General features: G+C 41.4%; 1 protein-coding gene across 1 annotated transcript in view; it reads right to left on the bottom strand.

The window, feature by feature from the left end:
• The window catches only part of LOC109037412 (forkhead box, sub-group O), a gene marked incomplete in the record, with an annotated part of 147,655 nt that overhangs the window by 16,031 nt on the left and 105,212 nt on the right, over positions 1 to 26,412 (bottom strand). Inside the window, 2 exon segments of the mRNA XM_072300499.1 lie at positions 373 to 677; positions 23,247 to 23,309. Of these exon segments, the coding sequence (XP_072156600.1) occupies positions 373 to 677; positions 23,247 to 23,309 (368 nt within the window).

Below are 26,412 nucleotides of genomic sequence, written 5' to 3'. Positions count from 1 at the left end.
AAAGCTCCAGCTAGCGAAGTATGTTCGATGCTCGAAATGGAGAATTTGCATGCAATTTTCTTATCCTTCATTTGAAAGTGCTTAAAGAGCTGATTTCGCAGTATTTTTTATAATTTTTTCTGATACAAGAAAGAGTATAAAAATAGATTTAAAAGTTAGAAAATGCACCACCTAGTAACGTCATCTAGCGGCATTTCCCATTTAAACACATGTATTTTAGCAGATTAGATCATTTTGTCATATCTTCTTCAATAATTGTTCAATTCATAAACCAAGGGTATCCTCGTGTTCAGTTCACTCAGTGGTCTCCACTTAAACACGAAATTCATCAAATTTCAGACATCTGCGAATTCTCTATTGAATGATAGTTACCTCAACTGGAAAGCTTGGAGGGGCGAGGAGGAGGAGAAGAAGTCAAGGCTTTCGGAGACGGAGGAGCTGGGGCTGGGGGTGGGCTCGATGCCAGGGCCGATGCCGTTGCGGAGGGCCTCGACCTTCTTCTTGACCCGCCCGCGGCGCTTCTCGAACTTGGACGTCTCCATGGAGGTGGCCCGCCTCCGCGCCGACTTCCCCGGCTTCGCCCCCGGGTTGATCATCCACCACGAGGACTTCCCCGTCCCCTCGTTCTGCACCCGCATGAACCGGTCGTGCAGCGACAGGTTGTGCCGGATCGAATTCTGAAACAAACCAAAACCATTTCATTAATATCGCATACCATGGATACAACAGGGCTCTAAATCTAGGGAGAGTGAGAAAAATACACAAAAATTGATCAAATCATTTAGCGAAAACAAAACACGGGGGGTAACATGGGAAACCAAAGCTGCAGAGAAAACAGGCACGCTTTGGGGTGGTTTCAACCCCCTCTTCGAGTAGGAAACGAAAATGCAGTCAAATTACAAATCTAAAACCCTTAATATAAAATATCGACGGTGAAACTACCAGACCACGTGTCTCGTTTGCTGTTTTTGAAAATCTCTGCGCCCACTTCATTTTTTTAAAAGGGAACAAATCGATTTCATTCCTTGAAGTTTCCGCAGAGTTTTCTTCGCAAAGTGAAGAAAAATTATGGAAGTTTTCAAGAATTGATGTTAAGTAGTTTTTCAGTTAAAAAATTATGTATGTCAGGAAGTCTGCAACGCCGCAAACCGAGATACGTGGTTTGGTAGTTTCACCGTCGATATGGAAGAATTTTAGGGAGAATCTGCACCGAAGTAAAAAAAAAAACAAGAAGAAACATCCAACATGAATATGTTGGAAAAGCGTGCCGAAGAACTGAAATCTAGTGTGTGCACTATTTCCATTTCAACGAGATGTGTATAAATTAGTACTCTCTGCAAATTGGGGAGGAATTATTGATTTGATACCGTTGAATGTAAATACATTTTATTGAAAATACATTTTATTGAATAAAGAAAGTAACATAATTATATTGGATGAACAAAGAAAATAACATCATAAATCATTTAACTGAATTGGTTCATTCAGAATTTCAAATTAAAGTTTGGAAATTGTTCAGTTTGTTGCGTCATGTTGGAGATTGCTCAGTTTGCAGCAGCAGAGTATGGAGTTTACTCTGTTTAATGAGTCAAACTTTGTCTTTTCTCTTTTCTTCGATTGATTTGTATTAAAATGAGACTTTAAGGTATCTTTTCTGGAAATAAAAAAAAACGTGACACAAAAAAAAAAAAAAAAAAAAAAATGCACCTTACACTCAGAGAATCAACAAGGGAACCTAACCTCCAAAACTCTGCCTTCCAATTGGTCGAATTGGAGATTGCTCACTTCGCTGCAGTTGTAACTATGGAGATGCAGCCAACTTGGGTTTAACCGCTTTTGAAAAGACGCTGATTCGCTAAATAGTTATGGCGGCATTTAAACTTCTAATTTGAATCCTCCGAGCGTAGAAAAGCTTATTTGACGTACCTATGAAAGAAAATAATACGGTTTCCACGGAAAAATGTTCTCAAGGGTTTCCAGTAACAGGATAATTCGGTTTCTCGATGAATGACCTTCAGGGCTTGACACTATAACGGTTCAAAAACGGAAGAACGGATCCGACGGAAAAAAAATTCGGACCGCCCCTTGAAAAGCATTGGTCGATCGGTGTGCTGTACTACAGTACATCCGAGTGATTTCAAAAAGCGAGCCCTATAGGCACGCTTAAAAAACATCGGGATATCGAAGAAAATTTGCTAAAATACTGGGAGAAGCTGCACCAAAGTAAAAAAAAAAAAAAAAAAAAAAAAAAAAAAAAAAAAATCGAGATATCGAAGAACAATTGCTAAAATACCAGTTTTACTTAGTTTCACTTAGAAAAAAGGGGAAAGAAGAAAAAATCAATCCATTACACGTAGAGGCACGTTTTAGCGGGATCTCCTCTAAAAATTCATTTTGAAAACTCTAAAATAAAGCTGAAAGAATCCGAACGAACAAAATTTCATTCGATCAATATGATCCAACGGTTGATTTTCGCGCTACGAGTATTTTTAACTTCATTTTAGGTTGTACAAAATATATCGGTATATTATTGTTTTTTTTTTCTTTTTTTTTTCTTTTTCTTTTTTTTTTTCAAAAAATCGACGGTGAAATAAACGGCAGCTGTACGTACGGTGATGAAACGCGGCGACTGAATCCAATAATCCGAAGAGTATTTAAAAAATAGCTTTAAACGGAATTCAGTCATGTAACATAGAAATAGCACTCCAAACATCAACCACTAACAAAGCTTACCAAAAATAAATTAATATTAAGCTGCTTTTAAGATAATCAAAAAAATATAACTGAATTTCACATGAAGAAGTGTCTAAATTAAAAAAGGTGAGCAAGGTCGCGTATGAGCAATCCGTCGGGAAAGAGCGCTTCCGATCATGGATGTTCACGGTCGTAAGTGGTTGAAGAGGAGTCGAAACAAATGAGATTGACAAGGGGTAAAAATGCTAGCGTCAAATTCACGGTCGGAATTATGACCCGGGTAAAACTGGACGACAGGCGATACATAAATAATGGCCGAGATCCGATTGGAAACTGATGAGCAATTAGCTAAAACCTCACTTTGTCCACTGCGCGGCGCGGCGTCCCTTCCGAGGTTGCCACGATTGCTACTAATTTTTTAATGGACGACACATAGGAGAAACCTCAAATGCATTGCGTTACAGGAAATTGAACATTCGGATTTCTGTAGAATCCCCAATTTTGCAAGAGAGGATATGTGGTATTAGACCAAAAATGACCGACACGTAATGACTAGGAACAGACGTCTCCTATCAACATTCGGTACGCTGAAAATAAAGACCTTAAATTTGCCGCCAAAAATATTTTGTCTTGACTCAAGAATGATGGATCCTATTCGATACATCAAACAGGTAAGATTTTATCGATATCGATTGGTTCAACATGTAAACATAGCCTCAAAAGTCAATTGAGTAATCTGAGGTAACGGGTTTCTTGTGATAGATTTTTGATGCTTAGGAGTATAAAATGGTATTGAAAAGTGAAAATGTTGGGAATTTTCTCATTTTCAGATTTTCAAATCCTAAAAATTATATTGGAGATTAAGTTCTATCGTTTGGAACAAAATGATGCATCGAACCCACTATCGAATACGATCTAAATCATAATAGTGAGACTCTTGGCGGGATATGTAAGAATCATCACGCTTGAAGCATTTTTGTCCAGTGTGCAGTTCATAAATGTTCGTTTCGTCGTTGATTTTTAAACTCGTCATGTTTTCAAACTATTCTTGTAAAGTTAAGAGTAAGTTTTTGGACGCTTTCGGTACAAAAGTCTTGGTGCACCCTGAGATTCGAGGGAGGTTTTTGCCTCTACTCTTGCTCTTAGTTTTGTCAATCTTCTTGCAGTGGTGAAAGGGGATGTTTCCGGTTAAGTAACAACGCGCCAATTTTCCCGACCAAATATTTTACTCGAAAAATGTTTTTACGGGTTTTTGGTAGTTTTTTTATTGAACTGTGAAACAGACATAAAACGAATTACTGCGGAGTGTAAGAAATCAAGCAACACCGCTTTAGATCCGAGCCATACTCATCATTTAGTCACCGCGCATTTACAGCTTTTATTCCTGCTCCTTTTTTCCCTTTTTTTAAATTCGTTTGAATTTCATGACAAATGGGTGGAATTCGAAATCTCCGTTCACGAGCATTTATAACCGTTATGACCGTGCCGTCACGCCGCGATGAATCTTTTTCTGATTGGGTTTAAAAAATTTATGGGGGAGAGTTGCTCCCCACTCGAGCAGAGAAGTCGCCCCGCCTCCCTCCCCGATAAAAAGGTTTCTCGAACAGAGAACTCAGCAACAGCGTCAATCGAACAGCGTTAAATTGCTTGCTAAGCGAAAAGCAAGGTCCAGTTAGAGATCGAGTCGAGAATTGGTCGCTGACTCTCCGACTAGCTCTAATTTAGAACGTGAAAATTCGTCCACCAAAAGCGAACTCCTGCCGTGTTTGAGGGTGGACCGCGTAGGGGTCGAGGGACGTGGGCGTAGCCTTCCGTCTTTCTACGAGGTGACTTTTTATTGTGATCTGCTTGCACTTTGCCAAAACTCAAGAGAGATGACATAACTCTGTAGAGTATTTTAGAAGGGAGCTTAAGAATCGCCTTTAAGTAACGTATATGCAACCCCACACGACAGTCGTAATAATTGGTCGCCGGAAGTCCAGAAGTTTACATCTTTCGTTAATACGAAACGGTGAAGTTTGAAAGTGGTTTTATTGGTTTCCTCGTAAAATTTCCTTTAAGACCCCCCCCCCCGCCCTAAAATGTACAGTGTGACAAAATAGCTATCAATATTTGCAATTTCAGTCCGGTTCATGTCCGATCTTTCGCCGAAGCCCGTTTCATTGTGCAGCGGTGGAAAGGCATCCTTTACAAATTTTGAGCGATTGAAATGCTCATGATTCATCCTTTTCCTGAGTTAGGCGCTTCAGAGAAGAGAGATATTTTGACTAAATTTTGCAATCAGGAACTAAAAATTCTGGCTCATTTCATGAAGAACATACGTACCATTAGTTTCCCCTATCACAGAGGTTACGGATGAATCAGAAATTGTGGTTCCTAATAATTGCAAAGTGTAGTTCATTTGAAGATACAACACATATATTTTTAATCCTGTCTCTGCACGGTTTGGGATGGGGCGGAAAAAATAATGTCTATCTACTTGTGGGCAATTCAGAAAAGCATAAGTACCTACGTGGAGGAGTTTCTGATTTTTTTCTCTTCGGGGAAGAATTAGCGCCGAGCGGAATTTATCCTCGGAACGCTGAAAAAGAAGACTGCACTCGGGGAAAAGTAGGTATAACAGTTAGTTTGGATATTAGTGTCCGAGGATATAAATACACGGCGAAGTGTCTCGCGACCGCTTTTAAGAGCACCTATAAAACAAGTGAAAACTAAGTTCTCCCGCAGGAGAATAAGTACGGCGAGCGGTTTCCGATGGGTGTATTAGGTAAATCCCTCCGTCTCTGCCCGAGCGGGGCGGGGCGGGGACAGGAAAATGTGAGTACATCAGTGGCAATGTGACATTTATTGCCAATAGCGGGTGAGTACATTTATGTAATGGTTGATAAAACTGTGAACTTGGGCTGCGGTTTGGCCGCCGCTCCGGTGGTTGCTGAGTCTCGCGGCTCGATTTTGATTCACCGTTAACGGTGCCCCGATCCCGGAGATAAAATTTATCAAAAAGAAACAGAAAGACGTTGCCGGCGAAGTTGGAGTGTGTGCCCCCCCCCCCCCCCCCCCCAACTCTCGACCCCACCCTCGGGCCCCCGGATTCAATTTAATTGTAACTCATAACCGTGCTTCAGAGTTCAGGCGAGACACACATCGACCAACTTTCCGACTTGCAACCGTCGACGGAGGAGCGTCTAAATTATGTAGGCGCCTCCTTCGGCGCTCCTTCGCCCCTGCAAACCCGCGGCGACGCAACCCGCCGGACACCCATCCTCCCTCGAACTAATCCCGTATCTTTTAATTAAAGCACCTTCGATGCGCTCCGATTTAAATTCGCCCCGAACAGATTTTCCGCTTCTCGTGATAATTTTCAGTTTGTCTTTCCGTTCGGATATTCCTCCGTTAACCCCCGCCCCCATTAGCGGTGTCGCCGCTTCCTTTCGAAAATTGGAAATTTCGTACACTTAACGATGGATTTCGTCGAGGTTCTTCCTGTGAACTGGCAAGATTGCTTGGTAGTGTCGAACTTCGAACGAGTGATGTGCTGCAGCGAAAAGTAGTTGGGTTTCTCCGGGCGGGGACGGATATGAAGAGCATTTCGTTATCAACTGTCAACTGCAGTTATTACAACGACACAAAAATTCTTTGATTGGCGACGAACTGAAATGAATTTGAGGGTAAACAAATTGCGAAACGGTACACCTCTTCGAAAAAAGTCCGACCTTTGACGGAACTGCAAAAATCTTGAATCGTGGATTTGAAAACGTCGGGTGCTATAGTATGTTAGTTGACCAAACCAACCTTTTTCTATTACTAAAAAATTTATAAATTCTAGGTCGTAATTATCACCCGGAGCTAAAAAATATGAAAAACAATTCTGAACATGAATTCAAAATTTCTGAGCCCTGGAATTAAAAAATGTATTCACGCAATGGGCACAGCTGCAAGTCTCGAGAAAGAAAGACAAATCCAAAGATAATTTTTAGTGTGAAATTGCAATTTGCCTATGTATGAAATACATTGAGCTGACTTTAATACTTCACACGCTACTATTTTATCAAACGAGTTTTTTCATGAGTTGGAAACACTGAAGATTTGAAAAATTCGTTGTATTTCCTCTTAACTCTCACACAAATGGACCCACATTGAAGAACTTATAGGATAAAACATGTTGATGCGTCGAAGTTGATCACGCGAATACTACGGTAATGAGTGTTCAACATAATTTTTGAGTGATTGAAACGAATGTCTGGCGGGTTGCCGTTCGACGAGATGAAGGCGCCCGATCGGGCGACGCGCAATGCGAAATCGCCGATCGGCACTCGACTCGACAGCCGCCGAAAATGAAAATTAGTAGTCGGGCGGACCGCGAGGTGGCGCCAGGCGTATGATTAACGCCCCCGGCGTGTGCTTCACCTGTCAGCTCCCATATGAATGACGCTAACTTTGCGTTACTTTTCCCGCTCCCGTCGAAGCCGTCCGCAACTTTTAATCTAATGCCCGGGTAACTTTGACACCGTCGCGGAGTTAATCGCTGTTTTAATTGTTTGCGAAAAGCTTCGAGCTTTTAGAAAAATTAGCTCCCCCGATAAGTTCGGGTCCTGGCTTCGATTTCCGCTCGGAATTCGGGCCAACTAGGCGGCGCTGAAATCACGGGATTATTTCAGCCCCCCGACTCCACGGCGTATCCTCCGTCGCTTTCCAGTCGCTTTGACATTAATTTTTCGCGCTACAGAGCTAGTTGAAAAAGTCGTGCGAATGACCTTGATTTTTTTATATTTATAGCCTTGCAAACAAAAAAGCTCGCGAACTAATCAAACAGCCGACCTATTATTGCCCGATGACTAGGCAAGTTTTGGCCAGGGCTGCATTGGCCTGGGATCCTGGGGTGTCAGGGACCCCCAGTTGAGGCATGTACGAAGCGAGCCCCCCATGTGTTGCGAACTAAGTTTAGTCGGATCAACTATCGCGTATATAAGTAGGTAAGGTAATAGGTGCAGATCACTCTGTTACGATATGATGAGCGCCTCGCTTACAAAGTTTCTGAGCTATTTTCCACATATAGCAACACTGATTTCCTTCCATTTGAAAACATGATGGACCCTTCGATAGAGATCAAGTAGCTTGCCTCGATGGAAATCAATTATTTTACTACAAGCATTTAAAACGACAATACATATACTCACTGGACATTTTGAAAATTTGCAAATCTTCGAACAATTTAGGCAAAAACCAGACCGAGCGACATTTGAAAATCGTCCAAATCAACAAGGATATAATTAAATTATAAGAAGGTGGAGAGGTGGTTTTATAATGGTTTTATAAGAAGGTGGAGAAATGGTGCCGCATTAACATGCGGCATGTTAAGTTGGGTTCACTGCTGAGTGTGATCTTCTGATGAGGTCTAATAAGGCCCAAACCGGTAAAGATCTCTCGGCGTGACTCCAACTTAATATTCCATTGCAAACTGCCTGAGCTGAACACTCTCCCCCCTCAGTTTCATACTGGTGCGCATTAGAGTTCTAAAAATTTATTTTTGACTCTAATTTTAATTTTTGGTATTTCTTGGCTTTGTTTCCCCGCGAAATGGTGTGGACCCAGCACCATTTCTCCACCTTGTTACATACAGTTTCGGGCCACTTTTAGTGTTTAATTTTTTAAATTATAAGTATACAGAGGAAAGAGTTGAAAAACTACGTAATTACTGTGGGTATCTATCAGTTACATAATTGCTAACTCCAAATAGTAATACCGTTTATGTTCAAATATTTTTGTGGGTTTTTTTTTTTTTTTTTTTTTTTTTTTTTTTTTTTTTTTTAACTTATTAGTCCCTAATTGTCGCGAACACTATCAGTCATGACGCCCGTTAAAGTAAGTGAGCGTTGATAACTAGAATCCATATATTTTGACGAGAAAAATTGTGATTTTTCACCACTTACAAATAAGGATAGTGCTTAAAGCAGGAATTAACAGGGCAGTATTTCTCAAACCCTTCAAGTTCATTTTGAAACTACTTAAAAATTCTTCCCTACCTTGCTGCTTATTCTTTAGGCTCTACGAGTTATTTCTGCATTCTGTCAGTGAGCTTAAAATTGTTACGACTTAAAGACGATGTAAATTAATCGCTAACAATGAACAATTATACGTACACGCCCTTTAACTCAATGATCACAGAGATAATAGATTCTGCGTCTTTTTTTTATTTCTTATCAGTGGAGCTTATGAGCCTAGCTGCTTTACTACTTGGTAAGGTGAAAATGTTATCTAGTGACATCAAATAACTTCCAAGTTAAACATTTCACACATGATCTAGAATGTTGATGCGAGGGCGTGTTATATAAAATCCAATAATATTTTTGGTGTTCCAACCCGAAATCTGGGCGAAATTTTTTTTATTAACGTTGTAATAGAATTTCATCAGCTTTTTTCAGACGAAATGAAATTAGTGACATAACTGATAAAACGAGCATGGAGTGAAAATATATTGTATACATGTTTTACCAATTACTTGTTGAACATTTTCCCTAGCTTGAAAATCCTTTACTCCTCTAATCCGCTCATTATGAGAAAAATGAATCGTAATTTCAATGCTAATTCCTTTGTTGCCATGAAAATTATCTTCCTCTAGGATATCATGCTTGGTGTTTTGACCGACTATTACCACCAACGGTAACCGTTGAATTCATGTTATTGACTTCTTATGAAATGTTTAATATTATATACTAGCGAATATAAAAATAAATGCTTCAAGATTCGAGATACAAACATGCTTCTTCTTCTTCTTCGGATGCTCCCGAAAAAGTCGATACGCGGTGGGAAAAACAGACGCGAAAAACACACGTGCGAAGAAAAACCTGATGAGGCCACGCCGACATCCAGAATTACTCATTTCCAAAAAAAGACAAATGGTCCAGCGAAACCGCCCCCCCCCCCCCCTTCAGCTCCGAAAACTAATTCTGACCTTACCACCAAGAGGCTCAAGGACGTTTTAAAATTTTTACACGCAGAAGAAAAAACATGCTCCACCCCCTCGTCACCATTTCGATTTACCTTTGATGGGGGAGAGGGGGGGGCGTTCCCAAAAATACTAGCGAAAACGAGATGGAAAAAAGTGAGCGGGAGCCAATTAAAGATGACCAAAATAGACGGGGAAAAGATTAAGTATGTTCAAGGTCGGTGTGAAATCCGCGTGGCGATGTGCGTGCGATGCGTGTAGGCCGCGGGCCTCATAGCACGGCTGTCAAATAGCGATGATAATCCATTATTAATCTTCGTAAATGAAAAATATAATACGAGACCGGATTTATAATACGCATGATTTGTCAACTGTGTTTTTGTGGTGATGAGACCGCAATTTTCGTCAAGTTCGGCTTCTTCGGGGGTCCCGGATCTGCGCGGTTAGAAAGACAGGTGTGATCTCTGCGCTCCATAAGCGAGTAATATCGTGACGTCAAGGGAGAAAATGGACTTCTGTCCGTGGTTAATCTTTAAGAACTCCCTGCTAAAGCACACCCACGTGGTAATTACTAATGTATTTATTGGGAAACTTCAATCTTAAAAAGACGGAGATGTGACGGATTCTTATGAAAAAGGATATTGAATGAAAACTTGAACAAAATTCCGATAGAAATGACCATTGTTAACAAAGGTAAAACTTGAGTAACGAAAAGGTGAGGCTGCATGTTGCAAGCTTATCTCAGAGAAAAAGTGGAGAAAAAGGCCATAAAAAATGGCATTTTTTAAATTTTCCGGTGGAAATTTATCGTAAAGTTCTTGTGTATATGAGGGTTCCAGGGTGATCAGGGTTGATTACTTATGCAAATCCTTCTATTGTATATAGCTTACTGTTAAAAAGATCTATCCAAAAATGTTTGCACTTTGTCGCTTTAAAGGAGGCAACATTTCTGGCAGATATTTGAGAGATAAGTTAAAATCTCAACGCCTGCACAAAATCGAAAGTTAGAATCAACTTTCATAATTTTGGAGAGACGATTATGAATACAACCCAATATGAGCAAGTGAGGATTATGCGAATATACGTATTCATGAGTATTGTATAAGGGAGCGCTCATAAATTACGTCGTCAGCGTTACACAACCCTCTTTATTGGCGGAAAACACAAAAACTCTCAAGAAAGTTCGCGCGATCTTTCGCTGGTCGTCAGGCGATCTCCAATCAATTAAAATAATGCAAATTATCATCCTCATTTTTTCAACGTTATTTGTCATTCATTAAGGGGGGGGGGTGGAGGAGGGGTGTCATTAAGATTGCCGAAAAAGTGCGCTCCGTAACGAACAATGGGTCGTAGAAATTGTCATAATAAATCACTGTAGATAACATGAAGGCATAGGCTGGCTGCCCTTTTGAGCCCCAAAAGCTCCATGACCTAACCTTAAATTGACAAACACGTCCGTTTTCTCCCTATATAGGTACTATAGTTTCGGGTTCAGCAAAAAGCAAAAAGAGCCTGACTTTGACGATATTTCCGCACTGAAATGCAACATAATTCAGTGAGCTGAGGCTCCACCTGAGGATATTGAAGTACGCTCATTTCCTAACGAAATTCGGCCCCAGGGCCTCCGGAACCGGAGCCTTCAGCGAAAATTTCTAACAAGAAGAAGAGGATTAGGGACTAAAGTGACCGAGCTCGAAGGCGAGATGGTCGCCCCAGTCCCGGCAAGCTCGCCGCACAGTGGATCGAGTCAGTTAGAGACATCGGACATGAAATTTTTGACTAAAACTGCAAATTTTGATGTTCATTTCGTCACATTTTAAATTTCAAAGGGTGCAGTGGGAATAAAATTTCACGAGAAGACCAATTAAACCACTTTTAGAACATCCACATTTTGTATAAACGGATTTACAAGCGTTTAAAGTTTCCAAATTGTGTCCGACCACTCCTAATGACTCGATCCAGTGTGCGCCGCGCGGTCGGGAGTGGACCTGACCAGTCCCAGTTTGAATTACACATCTATGAATTCTAACAACTGGTTTACCTTGCCTGGTGACCTGGCTGTACTTCCGTATTAAATCCCAGCCCCCCCCCCCCCCCCCCCAAGCCGTGCAACCGGTGCGGTGCTTCGCCAGCGCAACGGACACCGGACCGCCAACCACATTGGCGGAGGCATGCACAGCCCGCGCCTGCAGAAACCGCTGCTGCAATTTGCGCGACGTCGCAGACACCTGACTCGAAGAATTCTCTTGAGCCGAATTTGCTTCGGAGAGCCAGCTCCCACTTTGTGGGTGATGAATGCTGCCATAATCGATGTTTCTCTTTCTCTTCCAAATATTTATAAACAATTCCTGTCTGCAGCTATGGCCTTATTTCCATAAAATTACAGCTAAACCCATCGCATTTTTTCCAAAATCTTAACTCTGCGGCAAGACTTGCAAGCAATGGAAGGTTCCACCCGCTTGCAGTGAGTGCATTGTTAATGATATCGGAGCGAAATTTGGAATGGATATCACTCTGGAACCCATATTGTCACCAAAAACTCGAGTGATGGGAATGAGTGCGAGGCAGGATCTTATCTTTGTTTAGGGGTAAGCTCGCGGTATCAAGTGTTTTTGCGGAGTTAACCTCTTACGAGCACCTCTTACGAGGTGCGATATGCACTCCTCATTCTAATCACTCAAACTTTTTGGAGACAAAATTGCAAAAAAGAGTCCGGAATGAAATACACTTCGTATTTTTTTTCAGACAATGTGAAAATGAAAGTAAAACGATAGCTATTCATCCAGCTGAGCTCTCTCCTCACCAAGAACCGATCGTTTGAAATACATTTAAATGGAGTGCGTGACTTTACATCCACCTGCGATGTATCCACCCTTATCAGGGTGTCCACTAAAACAGGCTGGCCAAAAATCAGTTTTTTTTTTTTTTTTTTTTTTTTTTTTTATTGGGTGAAATAACAACAATCTACAGACACAATCAGTTCTTTTACAGCACTTTTTCAGTACATTCCCGAGAAATTCAGTACCATCTCAACAGAGAAGTTCAGTACTTTTTCAGCACCTCCATTTGACGAGATTCGGAAGATTTCAAAAATTTGAATTTCTCGCTCAAATTGCAACAAAAATGACACAAAAGTGAGTAAATTTCCGGACCTTCTTGCGGAATTTCCGCACTTTTTCAGTACTTCCGGACCGCCCTTAAAAAATCAGCCCTATTCCCGGACTTTCCGGACTTGTAGACACCCTGCCTTATGTAACTTCCCTAACATAACCTAACCTAACCTAACAGCTGAGTGGATGCATCGCAGGTGGATGCAACGTCCTGATCCCATTGAAAAGGCGAAAAAACAGCGTTACCAACTTGGAAAAAACGCCACTGGCTGAGCTGAAGCACTAGAAGCGCGGGAGCGTCCGACTGGAAGCATAGCGGGGCCACCGCGACGCAAGACCCGAGACGAAGACGCGCAAGAGACCGAAACAGCTGTTGAGATGCTCGGGCACTTTAACAGGGATCAAACGACAAGGCCAGTGGGTCAAAGAGGCGGCCCATCTTCCGTATCTCCCGCTCGGCTCTGCCATACAAATCTCTTTCATTCCATTAGCTTAATTAAAACACCGAGTCGCTGCCCCGCGCCCGAGCTCAGCCTCATCGCCATGGCAGACCTTACTCTCCACTCGGGAATCAGCCTCCGTTTCGTGCCCACCCTCCTAAAACTCATCTTCCTCCTCCATAAAACGGGATTCGATCGTTCAAAAAAGGGGTTCCGAACGGCCAGCGCAAACCGCACGATGGCAAGTATTTATTGTGCGAAGTTATGATCTCCACCATCATTTGCAACTTGACTGTTAGTTCGATCTAAGACAAGGGACTAGGGGTCCAAGTGGGAACTCTTCTGTTCTCGGCGAAAGTTCAAAGTTCAGGTAACTTCCAACTAAAATCTACTTATCCGGGAAACTTTAACACGAAAACATACACACATGGACATGTGTACGGTAGTCACTCACACATTGAGTAGCCACTCCGGAATGTTCTTGAGAACGTTCCTTGGAATGCTCTTGAGAACGTTCCCTGGAGTGTTCTTGAGAACGTTCCCTGGAATGTTCTTGAGAACGTCCCCTGGAATGCTCTTGAGAACGTTCCCTGGGATGCTCTTGAGAACGCACCTGTAGTGTTCTTGAGAAAATTTTCCTTCCCACCACTAGACTTATCTGGGAAATTTGGATTCACGAGAGACATGACAGTTTGAGACTAACTATAATGGGGATCCCTCTTCTTTTTACTCACAGAATCTGACAGGGTGAGACAAAAATAGACGTATTTCTGCTAAAAGGAACTATGTTGCAGGCAAACCCAATGAGCATACTTCCTTTTAGCATAAATACGTTCAAGTAACCTCTCCTCTTCATTCTATACACCCGTTAACAGCCTCAAGTCCAATAGTTTTAAGTACTCAATATATTTTTGCGAGCACCAACTCTCATCTTCTCCCAGTTGCGAACGGTTAGTGTATCCCCTTTCACTAATCCAATTCGCTACGTGAAAAAACGCGTCATCGTGAGTCATTTGACTTTGCAATACGACACCACCTAAAATTTCACGGGCAGAGGACACAAGTTGTGCCGAAGATGCCGAGGATGTGCAGCTGTGCCTGAAGATGCCAAAACGGAACAATCCTTTCATCACAGAGACTGATGATTGTGAAGATGCGCGACGCTCGATCAGGATTCTGCACGGGTGGAGCACAGCGTTGCCAAACCTCCGGAACCACCAACGGGCTTTCCGCACGAAACAGAGCCACACTGCCGTCCTAAGGAAAAACGCCATATGAACCCTCAGGCGTTGTCAAATTTCCTATGATAAAACACGACTCTCCCGACAAACTTATGAAGATTTTTCTTCCAATTTTTCACATAATTGTGTTCGCAATTTCACCATAAGGTCCTGGAAATTTCAAGGAAAAAGATTCATAACTTTTCTCGAAAATAAACATTTTATCGAGGGAAATTTGGCAACTCTCGGATGATCATACGGCGTTTTTCCTTAACACGGCAGCATAAAGTGGAATTTCCTCTCGATCCGACAGGCATGGTGCGTTGCTGGTGGCTGGTGCCGCTGCGAGAGGAGGTAGACAAAGGATAAGTTCAAGGTGGGTCCGGACACCCGTGGACGTCGCGGGGGGTCGCGAGGGGGGGGGGGGGCTGGAGGGGGAGGGGCCAAGACGCCACGCGGGGCCCGATGAATGACACGGCATATCGAAATCACGTTCGTTTTCAGCGTTTTCACGGTCACTCGGTCCACCGCAACGGCCGATAGCCGGATCCGCCGCGAGATCATCAGGAAACCATTAGGTATATGAATCATCCTACCTCGTCGTCTTGAGGAAAAACATCGTATGAGCATTGGAATGTCACCAAGTTTCCTACGATAAAATTTTCGTCCTGAGGGAAAAATGAGCATTTCCCCGTCTAATTTGCAGATGTTTGGGTGCGTTAAACTGCGGGTAAAATTTTGTGAAAAACTCAAGGAAACACACTTACAAGTTTTCCAAAAAATTCATGTTTTATTAAAGAAAATTTGATAGAGCCAAATGTTCATACGGCGTTTTCTCTTGCCGGCGGAGAAAAGAATATATGTGTGAGACCTGAAGTTTACGTCAAATGGATCTCTGAAGTCTTCGGATTATGCATTATGCATTCGCAGCGGCGATTCTTTTAAGTTGGCAACGCTGTTTTTTCTCCCTTTATATGAATGTAAAACAATCGATTCTGTCTCACCTAAAATCGATATTTTTAATGGATTAAAATGGAGGGAAAGCAGCTTTGCCAACTTGCGAAATCGCCACTGTGCATCGGAAAACTTGAGGCTCAGCTTTCGAAGTTCAGATCACAAATCTGAAGTACAGTGAAAGCTCGCTGCGTCGAATTGTGCAGGGACCGACGAAACATTCGACTTGAGCGGCAATTCCTTTTAACCGGTTCTCCACTTAACTTATGGACGTGTCTAAGGACCGAAATAAAATTCGACTTAATCGGCATTTCGTCTTCCCCGTCGTTCGATTTGTCGAGCTTTTACTGTACTTGGTTACTTAGGTGTGTAACGTGCGTCTGTTGGACGACGTCTCCGGGTCGGCGCTCGCGGTGGCGAACAGCACTGCGATGACGAGCAGAGCGGACGAGCGTCCGGGTCTCGCGCTGACATGCAGAATTGGGAATCGGCAACGGTCGGCCGGTGCGCGTCACCGTGTTCGTGCCCTTGCTCTTCAACTCGGCGTCGGCGGGCGTCGCGACGCGACGCTGCGCGGTTGCGTTGCGGTGGAGGCGATGCGACGCGTCGGGTTTCGACACAGGTACGCGGCTCAATGTCGACGCCACCTCTTCAATTTGCACTCCTCTTTCCCGACGGACGCTGAGGCTGAGCCAGCTACCGCCCGCTCGCTTCAACTACTAGAGCTTCCGTCCTCAGGACAGTGGTGATTCTTAAAACTTGGCGACATTGTTTTTCCTCGTTTAAAATGTATGTAAAACAATCGATTTTTGGTGCAGCTTGTCTCACCTATTAAGTCGATATTTTTAACGCCTTTCAATGGAGGAAAAATAGTGTTGTCAGCTGAATCAGTGAGTTCGAAAACACACCAACTTGGAAAAGAAATTGTTCAGGTAACACCTAAAACTGCGCAGCGGGCGAAGAAGTTAGTTTAAGAAAAATCTTTTTGGTGGACAAGTGCCTAGAGACTTTGTAAAGCACCAGGTTGAAATCGATACATCATGTTTGATGACAGAGAATTAAGCGTTTAAAAATTTCTGAGTTGGTGTGTTTTCGTTCTCACATACTTTCAGATACTAATTTTTCATTGTCTTCCCAGAAAAATTTATATCTTTCGACCTGAATAACGCTTGAATATAACAAGGCGGAGAAAGGTTGGAACAAGGTCTCCAGACGAGACCTGAGGTACAGTTCGAATCACCGGTAAAAATAGGTAGTGTTAGGTCAGTAGCATTTGCACTTGTAGTAGATCTATGACACTGACCTCAGTGCTCTCATCAGGCACCAAGGTCAGCGTTCCAAATATGTTCCAGTGGTGAATGCTATAGCTGACCGAACACCGGATATTTTTCCGGGATGGATCAAACTGAGTAACTCTCTCATCGAGTCAACATATGACATCCCATCACTTCTTTCTCGATAGTACGTCAGAGTCAATGACGGTTGACATCAGCGTTACGGCCACTGCTGCGCATCATTATTAAAGTACCACTATAAACGCATTAGAGCGACTTAAAATACCGCGCAGTAGTGACGCTCGACTTACCGCGTGCTTTCACGAAAATCTGAGGGGATTCGCGCATAACTCCGAATCGCGCGCGTGACCGGATTGAGATAGAGCAAATTCGCTGGGAGCTCTACCGCTGCGTTCGGTCTTTGACGTTCCTGACACTTGGAACGGACTATGCGATTTCATAATCTTTTGGAAAATTTCAAATTTTCAAAATTCCACTGAAGTTCAGGTGTGTTTATGGGAAAGGGTGGGTTGTTGTCATCATTGGCGGATCCAGCAAATTGGCAACATTGCTTTTCTCCATTTAAACATATGGAAATGTATCGATTCATGGAGGGGCCAGGTGCTCCGACAAGAATCGATTATTTACGTAGGTTTAAACGGAGGGAATCCGGTGTTGCCAAATTTCTGGATCCGCTTCTGTCATGTTGTTCTTGATGTGCAGGCTGCACAGCAGTTACAATATTAGATTAATTGTATATTGAAAATTTAGAGGAAATATCCCAACAAATGAATATCATACCGGGAAAGACAAGTAAAAAAAGATATGAGGAAAAAGAGTGAAAAAGAGGGGAAAAGGGAGAATGTTACGCGCCAGAAAAACTGTGCATTTTACTCGGAGCACTTCATCGACTCTTTTTAAGACGTTCAAAAACAATTTCCAAAGAATTCGATTTCATTCAGACGGTGCGCATCAGTTTTTAATGAAAAATGAAATTGACCGCCAGAAATTAATCAAACGCTGCAACACACTTTCAGTGCCTTCGCTTTAAATGATTAAAAATTGCACTCAGATAAGGGAGAAGTTTATTTTTCGGAACATTTACGTTCATCTATCCATTGCAACTGCTCTGAAATATCGGTTGAAAAATCACGAAATAATGAGAATCTTTATAAAATAATCTGCATCATGATCGGTTAAAAAGTCTTTGAGTTGGACACTCATCACAGCGGCTTAGGTATTGGTTTATGTTCCGGGAAAATCATATAAGAAAACTGGGAATTCAAAACTTAAAGCAATCTAGAAAAGCTTCGTTCAGAATAAATAGCCCTAGCTATTCGACAGGAAAGAGGTTGCGTTATTTATTTAATGGGGATTTTTGAGCATAAATGTTTAATTCATCAAGATTTACACTTTTCATACATGCGTCGAAATCCTAACTGCGTAAATGCAAAATGTGCTACAGGATAAAAGCGGTGATCCTTGCCCCAGGCCATCAGAGGGAGGAAGCTTATCCTCGTAGTAATACTACGAGACTGTCATTTTCATTTATTATTATTCAGCTGATTTTTTATACGATTCGACGCGAAAAAGAGAATGATTGTACTATCCAAACTGTAGGATCACTCCGAGTGTCAAATAGCCAACATATATGCCTAATAAGCATCCATTCAAAAAAGGTAGATAAGGTGGGAAAACCTTGAAAAGTCAGACGCATATTAAGGAGTTCCATTAAAGCGTTTCTGATTTCTATTAAGAGGAATGAACTGCTTCACTTTCTGGGGAAATTGAGCTGATAGTATTTTTCTTCCTCTCTTTTATCTTTGTTTTTCATTTGAAATAATAAAAAAACAATTAAGAGGGCAAAATTAAGCCCGGAAATAAGCCATGGCAACCGAAAAAGTGCAAGTTTTTCCCTGACGCTAAACATGAGAAAAACTGGGAAGGAAAAAAGTAACGTAAAAGAGAAGTGAAACTAGGTTCTTAAATTTAACTCAAAATAAAATGGCTCCTTCTAGAACTAACAATAAGCGACAGACCTGTCATCTTGTTTTGTAGAACTAGCTCCGATATAAAATTGTCTCTCACTCTCTAAGTATAGGTCAATTAACTTAACATGGACTATGATGGATGTTTGTGGTGAATTCAGATATCCTTTTGCATTTTCAGGCATGTTTGAGTGTTGCGAGACAATAAAAGATAATTATTTGCCTTTGGTTGGTTCAGCTCTAAAAAACTTTGAGGCTTGGATTGCACCTATTAAGTGCCTAAGGTAGACAAAAAGACACAGGTATACGCATAAATAAAACATAGTATAAAAATAAATTATGATCCGTTTTGATCTTGCCCAGAGGCAAATGATCCGCTTGGAGTGCCAAAAAAAAGCGCATCATAGTGGACCTGAGAATCCATGTTTTCAAAATCCATGTTTAGAATCCATGTTTCAGAACATACGCGTTCTAGGACACGAGATAGCTGAGAAAATCCTATGGGAAACAGTGTAGAGAAGTTGAAGTTATCTTTTTTCGACCTCACTTTCCCTTTATTTGCTGCCACACGAAGTCCACAATTTACCACGATAGGTAAAACTCCATAGTAAATTCACGTACGATATCCAAACGATCAGCTGGGAAAATTTTTCCACGGACACAAAACAGAGAATTTGTTTTGAGGATTTTTTCCGAGGGAATGAAATTACGTGCGGGGCAGAATCTACAACATCCTCAGTTCGGACAGTTGCATGGCTAGCAACTCTTGAAGAACAAAATCACGTAACTCGTAGTTGAAAATAGAATCTTATCTACTGCAAAGTCAATTACGTCAAAGAGGGAGAAAGTCAAAGCTGCACGCGGTGGCGAGGAGAGCGGTGCAGGGCGCCCGTCCAATAACGGCATGGACTTGTTTTATCAAACCAGGTTATCCGGCATTGCACCGATAGATTATTATAAAATAGCAGGGTTCCTCAAACAACAAATAAGTCGTTGGAAGGACACTGTCCAAACATTGTAATCGTATCTATTTTCAACTTGACGCCAGCAAATAGTGACCCAATCCATGACTTGGGATCCATGAGGCTTCGCGACTGGACTTTTGAGAAGCACACGCAATGGTGATCATCGTCGTTTTCCTCGTGAAAGAGCGTAACTATTGCCTCGCGCAAATTGTTTTTTTACCGGGAGAATCTTGGGAATTTCCAGTTGAATATCACACTGATTTGTCTTCTGATCTCTAACAAAAATTAGACAAATTTTCAGTGAGAATTGCGCAGGTTTATTCTTGTAAAAAATTGAATTGCTTGGGTCAATTTCACAACCTCGGAATAGAGGTACGTTCCTTCGTTCGCGAAACGACAACTTAAATACAGCTGAAAACTTGTAAACATTATTTTAAATAATGACGTGCATTTTTGATAAGTCATATTATTCCCTGCATTTAACAGGGTAGGCAAAAGCAGAGTCTTACGCGTTAGAATAGTGGTATCGATGATCAGAAAGCCGTGAATAAATTCATAAGCTAGCGGATTTGCCTGCATGCATTTAACAAGGTAGGCAAAAGCGGGGTCCTGCGCGTTCGAATAGTGGTATCATTGATTACGGAGCTGCGGGTGAGTTCTCGATAACGACAACAAATCATTTTAATTCAGTTACCACCCTATTGCAGCTCGTTGAAGCTCAGGTTGCGTTAAGTGTATGCGAATTCATGCACGCGAATACCATGTATATTCTTATTTCATAGTCAGGAATTCTATAGCTCTCTCGTTATCTACCGGTCTTCCTTTACGAGCGACATGGACAGAGTTTATATAAAAAACGATTAGGTCACATTAAGCTTGAACCGAGAAAAAAAGGTTTGAGTTTATTTTTCTTCCGTAGGACTGGGCGAAAAGAACCGAGTTTTTCAATAAAACCTTTTTTCGGTTCAATTTTTTTTTCGACTTCGAATTTTTGACATGAGACAATTAACAACAGGCTGCATAACTACTAATACTCCCGACTCATTTTTTCTCTCCAAAATGAGAATTAATGTGGGTCTGTTTACTGCGGCTCAATTGAAAAACTGACGAACAGATTGCACTCGGCACTGGAGCAAAATTCATTAAAATCTATCTCAAAGAGGCTTTTTAAAGAGCCTTCCATTATGATTTCAGAGTCAAAATAGGGTTTTTAAATTATAATGATTCGAGTGTTCGCAGATTTTTGCACGAATTTGGCTTTGGTCAGGATGTAAGAGGAAAAGGTGTCAATGGCCGTAATGACAAGTGCGAAACACAGCAGTTGGCGGAACAAAGGAGCCCAGAAGGCGTTACCTCTACCGAGAGGGAGTTCTCAGATCTAGAGACGCTGTCGTTCGATAAATTATTCATGAGTGAGGAGGGACAGTGACAGTGCTACTATGAGAAATACTTCTCGAAAAAGTTTCATATAGTCTTTGTTCAAGGGCTGAAAATTGACTGCATCCTGCACAAATGAACCAAGATTTTTGTGAAACGAGGAGGGTTGCTCCTTTTGGTTGGTAGAATTTTTTAGACAAATAATTAAAATAAATGGGTTATCTGCGGTAAATGAGTAATTTTGGGGAGGAATAACAGATGAAGTTTATGAAACTTGCTCCAAAGCTGTTACGTAAGTTTTGCTAAAAGCTCGATAGCTTGCTTTGGATGCATTAATCGATATTTTTAGGCTAATCATTATACGAGTAGATTTCATGGCATCTACAGATTGGAGAGAAACATTTCCTGAATTATCTAGATCTTCCCAGGCCAAAATAATCTAACTTCCCTGACTTTTGCACAATGATCGACATTTGATCGAAAAAATTTGGATCGACGACGTGTACGCGTAAAACTAAAATGAGAACCTTTTGGCATTGAATGCATTCTGAAAATGGGAGAAATATGGGAACCTTCTTTTCGTTAGGCTCTATAAATCTTCAATCGACTGAAATCGCAATTCCTTTTAGAAATTTATTCCTCTATACAGGGTGTCCGGAAGTTAACGTGCTTAACTTTCAGGATCGCTTTTTCGGCTCAAAATAAGACTTTTTTTTCCTATACACATATGCCCGAAAACGCTTCATACGTGAGCTATGCGCTTCCAAAGTTGCCATTTTTTTTCGTTCAAATTAATATAGCTCCTCGTCATTTTTTCATAGGTGGTTGAAACTTTGTTTAGGGGGGTATTTTTTAGCGCTCTATTCATTTTTTGTGTTTTCAAGGACGTACGTCTTCGAAAAATGACGTCACAAGCGTTCCCGAATTTGAAAATTGCGATAACTTTTTTGGTAGATGATATTTCGAAAAACGGATTACGGCACGTGAAAGAGCGTAAAAAATCGAGGGGTCAGGGTACTGCACAAAATTTTCCAGAAACGCGTTATTTCGACGCAAAAGAACTTTGAAAAATTTTAAGATTTTCGAAGCTCCTTGCTGTGTAGGCAATTTTTCCTACAAGGATTGAAAAATTGCCTATAGAGCAAGGGGCTTCGAAAACCTCGAAGCTATTGAGGCGGCTCCCTCACACTTTTTCCAGGCTTGGGACTGGCCCGAGCATCATCCTACGAAAATTGCGGTTAGGCGGCGATATTTTTGGTATGAAATATCCACCGAAAAATCATACTTGGAGGCTTATCGAAAACATGGTTTCAAAGTGTGGTAGTTTCGTAGCATAAGTTTAACAAGTCATGCTTAATAATTACTTGTGAATGCTCGGGGCGGTTTAAAAGGTTTTTTTGGTTTTTTTGGGTTTTTTGCATAACAAATGGACGATATCAACAGTAAAATTGAATGAAACAGTTCACCCACAGGTTTTGTTCAAAATGGGAGCCGTTTACTGCAACGCATGCGTTGTATCTTTTCAAAAGAGACGTTGTCGTCGCTTTTCTCGAGTTTTTCGTCGAGCCTTATCGAAAGCATGGTTTCAAAGTGTGGTAGTTTCTTAGCATAAGTTTAACAAGTCATGCCTTAATAATTACTTGTGAATGCTCGGGTGCTACTGCTTTTACGCTCTTTCACGTGCCGTAATCCGTTTTTCGAAATATCATCTACCAAAAAAGTTATCGCAATTTTCAAATTCGGGAACGCTTGTGACGTCATTTTTCGAAGACGTACGTCCTTGAAAACACAAAAAATGAATAGAGCGCTAAAAAATACCCCCCTAAACAAAGTTTCAACCACCTATGAAAAAATGACGAGGAGCTATATTAATTTGAACGAAAAAAAATGGCAACTTTGGAAGCGCATAGCTCACGTATGAAGCGTTTTCGGGCATATGTGTATAGGAAAAAAAAGTCTTATTTTGAGCCGAAAAAGCGATCCTGAAAGTTAAGTACGTTAACTTCCGGACACCCTGTATATTCACTATACTCAGAGTGTAATCCAAAGCATTACACTCCGAATTAGACTGAGATTCGATTTGATTGGGTGAGATTTAAAGTTTGAAGATGTTTCAAATTTTCAGTCTTTTTCATAAAAATTCACATCATGAACAAAAATGGATGCGTGTCAAGTATTGAAACGGATCCTTTTTTGCGCTTTCGATTGGAGGTTTAAATTTTGTAGTAAAACCCGTGGCTACCTTTTTGCTGGATGATTATTCATTCGTCGTACTTACTAGTCCTGGAAAAAGACAGGAATATGGGAAATCAGCTAAGAACGCATTGAAAGTAAGCTTTACCTGCAACAGAAAAAAGAGAAAAAACTCGTTATATAGCGCAAAAAATGTACGAATTCCACATACATATGGCAAAGAAATGGAGAGAGGTGACATGGTTTTGAAAAGTTTCTTTCTAAAAGGCACTCATGATTTCGAAAGCTCCTTTTGACCTGCTTATGCAAGATAAAATTTCATGACTATAATTTGCATTTGATGGATGAGACCGTAGTTTTCTACGGAGAAGTAAGTTTCGCATAGAATATATTATTTTATTGAGAGTCAAAGGCTTCCAGATAAAATAACAAAAAACATAAAAACCACACCTAAATTAGTGAGGCAAAATTTACTTGTACAGAACAAAGTGTTGTTGCGTCATAATTTAGGTCTGTGAGGGACAAGACGCACGGATCGACTCATGATTTACGTTGATCCCAATATAGGGGTGGCTACAATATTTTGGCTCAAAGAATGATGAAAAACCGAATAAAACTTAAAATCAATCAGATGCTTCAATTTTTCTTCGTGTTCCTCTTCTCTTTCAATATTAACCAAATCTTTGTAATGTGTTTTCTCTTGGTGTGCCATTGAGTCTAAATTTTCACAGTGGGTGATTTTCCTCCTTTCTAAGTGCGCGCGGTTTCATTTTCGAAAAAGAATTTCAATGACAAAAACAATTGAACACCTGATTTAGTGCTACTAAAATATTAATGATTTAGGGACATGCATCGAAACGTTTTTGTAAAACAAGCTATATTATCATAGACATAAGCGGAGGAGGTAATCTATTAACATTCGCAAGTGCGAGGCGTCGACAAATTTCTGTAGGAATAGCCGTTCTCCCGCCAAAATCGTCGAGATTCTCGGTCCATCTGACTGGCCGGCATTTGGAATTTAATCTATGAACCGAGTGGTTAGTTGCCAGTTTCCTTTCAGTTTGTTACCGAATTTCCCACCGACATGTTCACACAGTGGGCGAGGAAATCATCGCATAACGTGACAACCCTGGCGAAGTGATAAAGGTAATCTCGTTTAAAGATTGCCACCTCTTGGTTGAAAATTCATCGGTTATGTAAAACTTTAAACGACTTTTACCAGAAAGATTGAACACCCTGGCTGATTTTCGAGATGAAACAGTTAAATGCATCGCGATGAGGGACCCCTTGAACAGAAAACCGGCGAAGAATATCTGTTGCTACAACTATATTAGGATGAGAAATCGCTCAAGCTTCCAGTGTAATCAGGGTCAATTCGGCAACACCGCGAAAGTTATCATCGCATTTTAATGGGTGAGTACACAAAGAAGTAAAGAATGACGCCAAGGCCGAATCCACACACTCACACTACAGCCGCTTCGCGAGATAACACAAGTGCGCGCACATCACATAATTCAGATGGCTCTTTAATGACAGAGCTCCTGTCATGATAGCCCCGGCATTGCCGATGTGCGAATCCGTCACTCAATTTCGACTATTAACACCCCCCTAATCAGTGGCGTAACGGACTTCCGCTGGGCCCCCCCGCAAAATTTTTTCTAGCCCCCCCCCCCCCATGTCGATAAAATTCCAAAATTATCCCCCCTCCCACCCCTTCCCATTTTTTGGCCCGAGGCATCTCAAATCACGGACTTGGACTTGGAATGCCTCACCCCTCACCGTCCCAGATCCCGATTATATGGGACCCCTAAAGGATCAAGGATTTAAAAGGTGGCGGGGGCCCAGCCCAGACCCAAGGATCTACAGAGGGGCCTAGGCCCAAGGATCAAAGGGCCCCCAAGAGCCTTGGGGGCCCTTTAGATTATTGGATCTCCCAAAGCCCGAAATACGAAAAGTGACAAAAAAAGAAAAAAAATTTAGTAATCACTGAGTGGACATTGGAAGGCAAGGGCCGGGCCCTCCAGCAAACAAGAAGTTCGGAACAGTCCGAAAGAAGTATGAAAAACCCCGAGCTAACAATAAAAATCAAAGGAAGAAGCCCCATCTCGGTAAGTAAAAGGCCCGAAGTTTGAAACCAAAGTTAAGCATCAAAGAGAGAGAGAGAAAAAAAAAATTCCGGCGGCGGAGGGCCCCCTTGGCGCCTCGGCCCCCCTGCATAGCAGGGTCTGCGGGGGCGCCCGTTACGCCACTGCCCCTAATGGCATGTAATCCAGTTTTCAGAACGGATCTACTACAGTTATCGCTTATCGTCATCATTACTTCGTTTCAATGTTGCAAATAAGGACTGTTCAAAGATTAAAGAATAATTTTCGGGACGAATTCTTCACCATATTTAGGCTGAGCGTGAAGTACTGGTTAGACCGCGTTTAGCAGAAAGGACCCAAACCACATCAGCTATTGAAAAATATAATTGGACAATTTAATGCTTTACAAGAGGACGGTTGTGCGGATTCATTCGAAAATTTTAAGGAATTTGCCTCGTACTGAGCAGAAAATTTACTGAAATTTGCACAAAAAAAATCCGCACAACCGTTTTCATGAACGACTTTGAACTGGCCGATTAAATTTGGCATTTGTTGATTGGTTCGCTTGATTCCTTTCTGCTTAACGCGGTAAAATTTTAGTTATTTTTTATTATTTATTTAGTTATTTTTTATAACTCTTTCTTCCATCAAAATTGCGGAAGTGTAAAGCGTATTCGTACTAGTCTTCTAATGAACGAGGGAAGATTGGCGCTAGATGATTCAAAAATTCATCATTCGTGTGTTAACTGTAAACAATACCTACCGAAAATAACTTTTAAAAAAATAAAAATTGTTTCATTGTATTCCCTCTTATTTATTCAATTGTAAATACACGAATTAATTAATGTACCTAAGCATATTTAATCAAAAACGTTACGTATCGTTTCAGATGAGCATTTCAACCTGGACGATATTCCAACCCTTTTTCATTTTCACGTCGGAGTCCAATGTCTGACACAAATGACTGCCCCACCGGCAGATATTGCGAAAGACAGCAATAGACCACCTTTCACCGCGGGCAAGTCAGATACATATCGATACCCATGGTTTCCAAACAGTCGGCCAAAAACCGCGTATTCCCTACTGTAAACCGGCATAAAAATTACGAATTTCACATCCGAACCGGAAGCTGAGCACGCGGCGGTGCCAAATTCCGTGAAAAATATC

The sequence above is a fragment of the Bemisia tabaci genome, chromosome 5 (assembly GCF_918797505.1).
Source record: "Bemisia tabaci chromosome 5, PGI_BMITA_v3".
Taxonomy (NCBI): Eukaryota; Metazoa; Arthropoda; class Insecta; order Hemiptera; family Aleyrodidae; genus Bemisia; species Bemisia tabaci.
Note: the sequence above shows the minus strand (reverse complement) of the source record. Positions and strands in the feature narration are given on the sequence as shown.